Source organism: Nicotiana sylvestris, chromosome 8 (assembly GCF_000393655.2).
Source record: "Nicotiana sylvestris chromosome 8, ASM39365v2, whole genome shotgun sequence".
NCBI lineage: Eukaryota > Viridiplantae > Streptophyta > Magnoliopsida > Solanales > Solanaceae > Nicotiana > Nicotiana sylvestris.
In genome coordinates this window covers 150475603-150485083 of record NC_091064.1, presented here as the reverse complement: position 1 = coordinate 150485083, position 9481 = coordinate 150475603, and the positions used below count along the sequence as shown (strand labels likewise).

Here is a 9481-nt window from a genome sequence, read left to right as displayed (position 1 = left end):
GTGTATGCAGACCTTACCCCTACCCCGAAGGGGTAGAGAGGCTGTTTCCAAAAGACCCTCGGCTCAAGATAATAAAAAGATCAAAGGAGAGAATATTAGATTCACCATGGAGATCATAGGGAAAAAGGAACATAAAATGCATAAGAAAAATGCAAAGCAAAAACGATGGCTATTAAATGGATCCTGCGTCGAAAGTAGAAAATAGTAAGACATGACACTGCCCCTAGCTATCTTAGACAAAACCCCACCGGAACTAGGCTCACAAAGGTACAAAGTAACGCAAGACTCAACAACCTCCTAGCCTACAACCGTAATACTCGACCTCCACAACTTCCTATCAATTGTCATGTCATCGGAAATCTGAAGCCTCGCCATATCCTACCTGATCACCTCTCCCCAATACTTCTTAGGCCGCCCTCTACCTCTTCTCGTGTCTTCCACGACCAGTCGCTCACACCTCCTTACTGGAGCATCTGGGCTTCTCCTATGTACATGCCTGAACCATCTGAGCCTCACTTCTCGCATCTTGTCATCAATAGGATCCACGTGTACCTTCTCCCGAATGTCATCATTCCTAATATTATCCATCCTAGTGTGCCCGCACATCCACCTCAACATCCTCATTTCTACTACTTTTATCTTTTGGATATGTGAGTTCTTAACAGGCCAACACTTAGCCCCATTAATCATGGCCGGTCTAACTATCGCTTTATAGAACTTACCTTTGAGTATCGTTGGCACATTCTTGTCACATAAGACTCCAGATGCCAACCTCCACTTCATCCATCCTACACCAATACGGGGTGTGACATCCTCGTCGATCTCCCTTTCTCCGTGGATAACCGAACCAAGGTACTTGAAGCTACCTCTACTTGGGATAACCTGGAACTCAAGTCTCACATCCACGCCCACTTCCCCCGGCCCAGCGCTGAACTTACACTCGAGGTATTCCGTCCTGCTTAGCTTGAAACCCTTAGACTCAAGAGTCTGTCTCCAAAGGTCCAATCTCTCGTTAACACTGGCTCGTGACTCATCAATCAGAACTATGTCATTGGTGAATAGCATGCACCATGGCACCTCCCCTTGTATATGGTTTGATATCGCATCAATACCGGGGCGAATAATAACGGACTGAGCACAAAGCCTTGGTGTAATCCCATTTCAATTGGAAAAGGCTCAGAGTCCCCTCCTACTATCCTAACCCGAGCCTTAGCCCTATCATACATGTCCTTAATTGCCATAACATAAGGAACCGATACCTTTTCCTCTAAGCATCTCCAGAGAACTTCTCTAGGAACCTTGTCATAAGCTTTCTCTAGGTCAATAAACACCATATGCAAATCTTTATTTCTCTCTCTCTGTACAGTTCCACCAACCTCCTAACAAGGTGTATAGCTTCTGTGGTGGAACGACCCGGCATAAACCTGAACTGGTTGTCGGATACAGACACTGTCATCCTCACTCTCGCTTTCAATCACTCTCTCCCATATTTTTATAGTATGACTCAATAATTTGATACCCCTATAATTGTTACAACTCTGGATATCACCTTTATTCTTATACAATGGAACCATTGTACTCCACTTCCACTCATCCGGCATCCTCTTCGCCTTAAAAATAACATTAAACAACCCAGTCAACCACTCCACACTTGCTCTCCCTACACACTTCCAAAATTCCACCGGAATCTTGTCTGGCCCGGTCGCTCTTCCCCTACTCATCTTACGCATAGCCCCCACGACCTCTTCGGCCTCGATACACCTACAGTGCCCGAAGTCACGGTGACTCTCGGAATGTTCCAATTCGCCTAGCACAATATCACGATCCCCTTTTTCATTCAGAAGTGAATTAGTTGACTTAATTGCCTAATTGCTTAAGCTGCCTCAATTGTATTTTGTGAAGCATGTTAGACTAGAATTAACTATTTACTTAGCACAAAATTTAGCAATTATTGAGTATTCTTGCATTTCTGCTGTGTTTTTTTAATTTGGGACTACGGGACGGCATCCCGGAAGATCCCATGTACGTATTTATGATCTGGACTGAGGTGCGGGATACCAAGAGATCCCTGGCACGTATATTGAGGATACCAAGAGATCCCCAACATATATTGAGGATACCAACGTATTTATGATCTGGACTGAGGTGCGGGATACCAAGAGATCCCTGGCAATTGAGGATACCAAGAGATCCCCAACATATATTGAGGATAACAAGAGATCCTCGGGATACCAAGAGATCCCCAACATATATTGAGGATACCAAGAGATCCTCAGGATACCAAGAGATCCCTTGTATACATAGAGGATACCAAGAGATCCCTGGTTATCATACTTGTTATGAGTGGTACTTCATTGTCATTTGTCTTCATCTCCGTTTCCGTTATTGTACTCTTATTATCCTGTATAAATTCTTACTGTAGATTCTCAATTGTACTGCTTATCTTACCCTGTCATATTTATATTTTATTTAACCTCAGTAGGGCCCTGATCTTCCTCGTCACTACCCAACCGAGGTTAGGCTTGGCACTTACTGAGTACCGTTGTGGTGTACTCATGCCCCTTCTGCGCATGTTTTTCATGTGCAGATCCAGGTACCGCTACTCAGGCCTACCATCCTTGAGGGAGGTGACTGCTCTAGAGACTTCGAGGTACATCTGCCGCGTTCGCAGACCGAGAAGTCCTTTTCTATTCCTGCTTTTTAGTACTTAGCCTTCTTTATTTACTGTTCTTGTTAGACATTCCGGAGTCATAGCTATGTAGTACTTATTAGCTTGTGATTCGTGGGTTTCCGGGTCTTGGATTTATGTTTTGGTATTGAGAGTTAAATATGGTATAAGCCGAGCGGCACATTTAAACACTGTTATTACTTTATTACTGTTTTAAATTGTTTTACTTATACAACTTTTGGTTTTCTTCCGCAATTTAGGCTTACCTAGTCGTAGAGACTAGGTGTCGTAACAATGGTTCACGGAGGGTGAAACAAGTCTTGACAAGTTGGTATTAGAGCTCTAGGTTCATAGAAGTCATGGATCACAAGCCAGTTTATTAGAGTCTCGATGATCGGTACAGAGACGTCTGTACTTATCTACGAGAGGCTATGTAACTGTTAGAAAAATTTCCACTTCATTTGATTTCCTTATCGTGCGATATTTTGACATCACAATTCTAAACTTCTATCTTCTATTCTCTCACAAATGGTGAGGACACGCGCTACCCGAGACGATCAGGCACCCGCGCCCCCTACTGCAGCCAGAGCACCTACACGAGCTATCGCTGAGGTACCACCAACAGTTCCAGCCGAAGTCCAGGCACCTGACACGCTTACTGCTACCGCTACTCTAGCCCTTTAGGAGACTTTGGCACAGTTCATGAGCATGTACACCACTATGGCTCAGGCAGGGTTGCTTCCCTTTCTACAGCCACATCTCAGGCCGAGGGAGGAGCATAGACTCCCACTGCCCGCACTCCTGAGCAACGAGTGCATGTTGAGCAGGTCCCTGAGATTATTCCTGTACCATCTACAGCGGCTTTCGAGAAGGAGCAGTTGAGGCTTGAGAGGTTCAAAAAGTGCAAGCTTTCTGTATTCAGCGGTCTAGCATCGGAGGATGCTCTGGGATTTCTAGATGAGAGTTACTGCATTATCCGTACCATGGGTATATTAGGATCGAGCAGGGTTTCCTTCACTACTTTCCAGCTTCGAGGAGCCGCCTATAAGTGGTGTCGTACTTATTAGTTAGACAGTCCGGATGAGGCTGCTTCACTAACTTGAACTCAGTTTTCAGATCTGTTCCTGAGATAGTATGTTCCTCAGAGCCTTAGGGACGCATGGTGCGCTGAGTTTGAGCATTTTCACTAGGGTGCTATGATTGTCTTAGAGTATGCTGTCTGTTACACTAGTTTGGCTAGACATGCACCAGCCTTGGTTTCTACTGTTCGCGAGAGAGTTCACCGGTTTATTGAGGGCCTTATTCCCAGCATCAGGTCTATCATGGCTCGTGAGTTGGAGATAGATATTTCTTATCAGTAGGTGGTGAGCATTGCTAGGAGGATTGGGGGTATGCATGCTAGGGAGAGAGAGGAGAGTGAGGCCAAGAGGTCTCGAAAGTCGGGCCATTATTTTGGTACTCGTACCCCAGCTACAATTCGTCATGGTAGGGGTTATATGAGTCGTCCTATTCATTTAGCTCTTCCAGTAGCCAGTAGTGCTCCAGCTCCTCCTAGGCCTCAAAAGCCTTATTATGCACCTCTGGTTTCTAGTGCGCCTCCGGCGCAAGGTGCTTTCAAAGGTCAGACCAGCAGACCTGGTCTGAGCCAGTCACAGCTGCCACGTCCTCCCAGAGCTTATTTTGAGTGTGGTGAAACATGCCACGTGGTGAGGGATTGCCCTAGACTTGGTAGAAGTGCACCTACACAGACTTTTTAGCCACAGCGTGCCCCATCGAGTCTCAAGCTATGATTACAGCTCTGGTTGCTACCCTACCTGCTCAGCCAGCTAGAGGTGGAGGTCGGAGAGCTAGAGGTCGCCCTAGAGGGGGAGGCCAGACTAGATACTATGTCGTTCCTTCCCGTACCGAGGCTGTTGCCTCCGATTTTGTCATCACAGGTATTATATTGATTTTCCATAGAGATGCATCAGTTCTATTCGATCCAGACTCTACTTATTCTTATGTGTATTCTTATTTTACTCCGCATTTGGGTGTATCTCGGGATTCTTTGAGTTCCCATGTTTATGTTTCTACTCCTGTGGGAGATTCTCTTGTTGTGGACTGCGTTTATCGGTCATGTTTGGTTGCTCTTAGTGGTTTTGAGACCAGAGCCAATTTATTGTTGTGCAGTATGGTAGATTTTGACATTATCTTGGGCATGGATTGGTTGTCGCCTCATTATGCTATTCTTTATTGTCACGCCAAAATCGTGACACTAGCTATGCCAGGTGTACTGCGTGTTGAGTGGAGGGGTACTTTAGATCACACTCCCAGTAGAGTTATTTCTTTTCTTAAAGCCCAGCGTATGGTTGAGAAGGGGTGTGACGCGTATTTAGCTTGTGTGAGAGATGTCAATATTGATACCCCTTCAGTTGATTCAGTTCAAGTAGTACGGAATTTTCCCTATGTGTTTCCAGCCGACCTTCCAGGCATGCCGCCTGATAGAGATATTGATATTCGCATTGATCTATTGCCGGGCACTCAGCCCATTTCTATTCCTCCGTATCGTATAGCTCCTCCTGAGTTGAAGGATTAGTTACAGGGATTGCTTGATAAGGGTTTTATTTGGCCTAGTGTATCACCTAGGGGTGCTCCTATCTTGTTTGGGAAGAAAATGATGGTTCTATGCGCATGTGTATTGATTATCGTCAGTTGAACAAAGTGACAGTTAAGAATCGTTATCCTTTGCCTCGTATTAATGATCTGTTTAACCAGCTTCAGGGCGTACGGGTGTTTTCTAAGATTGATTTGTGCTTAGGTTACCATCAGTTGAAAATTCGGGAGCCAGATATCCCGAAGACTTCTTTCAAGACTCGGTATGGTCATTACGAGTTCCTTGTTATGTCATTTGGGCTGACCAATGCCCCAGCAGCCTTTATACATTTGATGCACAGTGTGTTCCGGTCGTATCTTGACTCGTTCGGCATTGTCTTTATTGATGATATTCTGGTGTATTCTCGGAGTTGGGAAGATCATGAGAAACACCTGAGGACTGTGCTTCAGACTTTGAGAGAGAAGAAGTTATATGCTAAGTTCTCGAAATGTGAGTTATGGTTGGATTCATTGGCGTTCTTAGGCCACGTGGTATCGAGTGAGGGTATTCAAGTGGATCCGAAGAAGATAGAGACTGTGCAGAGTTGGCCCAGACCATTCTCAGCTACCGAGATCCGTAGTTTCCTTAGCTTGGTGGGCTACTACCGCCGTTTTGTGAAGGGATTTTCATCAATTGCAGCCCCTATGACCAGGTTGACCTAAAAGGGTGCTCCGTTCCAGTGGACGGAGGAGTGTGAGGCGAGCTTTCAGAAGCTTAAGACAGCTTTGACCACAACCCCAACTTTGATACTGCCTACAGGTTCGGTTTCTTATACGGTCTATTGTGATGCATCGAGGGTTGGCCTCGGAGCGGTCTTGATAAAAGACGGTAGGGTGATTGCCTACGCGTCCAGACAGTTGAAGATACATGAGAAGAACTACCCCGTTCACGACCTTGAGTTAGCTGCCATTGTTCACGCCCTGAAGATTTGGTGCCATTATTTATACGGTGTGCCTTGTGAGATTTATACTGGACATCGGAGGTTGCAGCACATGTTCAAGGAAAAGGATCTGAATTTACGCCAGAAGAGGTGGTTAGAGTTGCTGAAGGACTATGATATCACTATTTTGTATCACCCGGGGCAAGGCCAATGTGGTTACCGATGCTTTGAGTTGTCGGGCGGAGAGTTTGGGGAGTTTGGCTTATTTACCAGCATCGGAGATGCCTATAGCGATGGATATTCAGGCCTTAGCCAGCCAGTTTGTGAGATTGGATCTTTTAGAGCCCAGTCGGGTTTTAACTTGCGTGGTTTCTTGGTCTTCCTTATTTGATCGTATCAGGGAGCGGCAGTATGATGACCCTCATTTGCTTGTCCTCAAGGACAAGGTTCAACACGGTGATGCCAGAAATATGACTATTGGTGATGATGCGGTATTGAGGATGCAGGGTTGGATTTGTGTACCCAATGTTGATAGGCTTCGAGAGTTGATTCTAGAGGAGGCCCATAGTTCGCGGTATTCCATCCATCCGGGTGGCGCGAAGATGTATCAGGATTTGAGATAGCACTATCGGTAGAGGCGAATGAAGAAAGATATAGTTGGATTCGTAGCTTGGTGTCTCAACTGTTAGCAGGTGAAGTATGAGCACCTAAGACCAAGTGGGTTGCTTCAACAGATAGAGATTCCGGGGTGGAAGTGGGAGCAGATCACCATAGACTTTTTAGTTGGGCTACCACATACTTTGAGAAAGTTCGATGCTATTTGGGTGATTGTGGATCGGCTGACCAAGTCCGCTTATTTCATTCCTGTGTGTACTACTTATTCTTCGGAGCGGTTGGCAGAGATTTATATTCGGGAGATTGTTCGTCTGCATGATATTCCAGTGTCCATCATCTCAGATAGGGGTACTCAGTTTACATCATAGTTCTGGAGGGTTGTTCAGCATGAGTTGTGTACTCGGGTGGAGTTGAGTACAACATTTCACCCTCAGACAGACGAACAATCCAAGCATAGTATTCGGATTCTTGAGGATATGCTCTGTGCGTGTGTGATCGAGTTTGGAGGGTCTTAGGATCAGTTCTTGCCATTGGCAGAGTTTGCTTACAACAACAGCTATCAGTCCAGTATTCAGATGGCACCATATGAGGCTTTATATGGGAGACGGTGTAGATCCCTAGTGGGCTGGTTTGAGCCAGGTGAGGCTAGATTATTGGGAACGGACTTAGTTCAGGATGCTTTGGAGAAGGTTAAGGTGATTAAGGATAGGCTTTGTATAGCCCAGTCCAGACAGAAGAGTTACGCAGACCGGAAGGTTCATGATGTTTCCTATATGGTTGGAGAGCGGGTTCTGCTTCGAGTTTCGCATATGAAGGGCGTTATGATATTCGGGAAGAAAGGAAAGTTGAGTCCGAGATTTTTTATCCCTTTTGAGATATTGAGGCGTGTTGGGGAGGTTGCTTATGAGCTTGCCTTACCTCCCAGCTTTGTAGGAGTTCATCCGATATTCCATGTTCCGATGCTCCGGTGGTATCACAGTGATCCGTCGCACGTGCTAGATTTCAGTTCAGTCCAGTTGGACAAGGATCTATCTTATATTGAGGAGCCAGTGGCAATATTGGACGGGCAGGTTAGAAAGCTAAGGTCAAAGAACATTGCATCCGTGAAAGTTCAGTGGTGGGGCAAGCCGGTCGAGGAGGTGACCTGGAAGACCGAGCAGGATATGCGCAACCGTTACTCTAATCTTTTCACTACTTCAGGTATGTCTTTATGCTCGTTCGAGGACGAACGAATGTTTAAGTGTAGGAGGATGCGACGACCCAGCCGGTCATCTTAAGAATTTATGCCCCGATCCCTTATTAATTGCTTAAATCGAGTTTATTTCTGCTATTTGATTTGCCGGGATGTTCAGTTTTGAGTTTCGGAAAGTTTTGGGACACTTAGTCCCTAAATGAGAGCTTAGGTGTTGGAAAATTGACCATAGTTGGAACAGTGTGAAGACGGCCTCGGAATGGAAATTCGATGGTTCCGTTAGCTTTGTTGGGTGATTTCGGGCTTAGGGGCATGTTCGGATTGTGTTTTGGAGGTCCGTAGCTAAATTAGGCTTGAAATGCCAAAAGTTGAATTTTTGAAGTTCCGGTCCAATAGTGAGATTTTGATCCAAGGGTCGGAATGGAATTCCGGAAGTTGGAATAGTTTCGTAGTGTTGAATGTGACGTGTGTGCAAAATTTTAGGTCATTTGGACGAGGTTTGATAGACATTTTGATCGAAAGCGTATTTTGAGAATTTCGGAGTTTTTAGGCTTGAATCCATGGTTAATTCGAGGTTTCAATGTTGTTTTAGGTATTTTAAGGATTGGTACAAGTTTGGGTAGTGGGTTGTGACTTGTTGGTGCTTTTGGTTGAGGTCTCGGAGGCCTCGGGATGATTTCAGATGGTTGACAGAAAGATTTTGGAATTTAAGTTGCAGCTTCAACTGCTGGTTCTGTCATAACCGCACCTACGGTTTGGGTTCCGCAGGTGCGGCACCGCAGAAGCGGCTGACAAACCGTAGAAGCGAAATTGAGGGGGGTTAGCAGGCTCCGTAGATGCGAGAGATTTTCCACAGAAGTGGAACCGCATCTGTGAGTTGGAGACCGGAGGTGCAAAAATTGGCCATTGAATGAAAAGTCGCAGATGCGACCTTGGCTCCGCAGAAGCGGGACCACATCAGGGCCGCAAGTGTGGAAATCGCTGGGCAGAACATATAAATTCTTGCCTTCGCAAAATTTAGCCATTTTTCATCTTTTCAAAACGGGAAGAAGCTTGGGGAGCACCTTTCAAGAGGGATTTTCAGAAGAGTTCATTGGGGTAAGCTCTTTAGTCCCTAAATTCGTTATTGGAGTGATTTTTATCAATTTAAGCATGAAAAATTAAGGAAAATCTGTGGTAATTGGGGGGGGGTAGGGCTTGTCTAATTAGAGACCTTTGAGTAATGATTTGAGGGACGAATTGAGGTCCGATTTTGGTACTTTTGATATGACTGGACTTGTGAGAGTGCGAGGTTTCTGGAAATATAAATTTTACCCGATTTCGAGACGTGGGCCTGAGGGGCATTTTGGTGATTTTACATAATTTCGCGTATTAACTTAGAATTTAATTGTAGAATCAGTTACTTGAAGTGTTATTTATATTATGCAATTGAATTGAATAGATTCGGGACATTTGGAGTCGAGTACTCGTGGCAAGAACGTGGTCCCGGGTTGA

General features: G+C 45.3%; 1 protein-coding gene across 1 annotated transcript; it reads right to left on the bottom strand.

Annotated features, from left to right (window-relative positions):
* Positions 1-378: 378 nt before the first annotated feature.
* Positions 379-1065, bottom strand: LOC138875841 (uncharacterized). Its single transcript, XM_070154714.1, has one exon. It carries the CDS (start codon positions 1063-1065, stop codon positions 379-381), a length of 687 nt encoding a protein of 228 aa, XP_070010815.1.
* Between the last annotated feature and the right edge of the window lie 8416 nt (positions 1066-9481).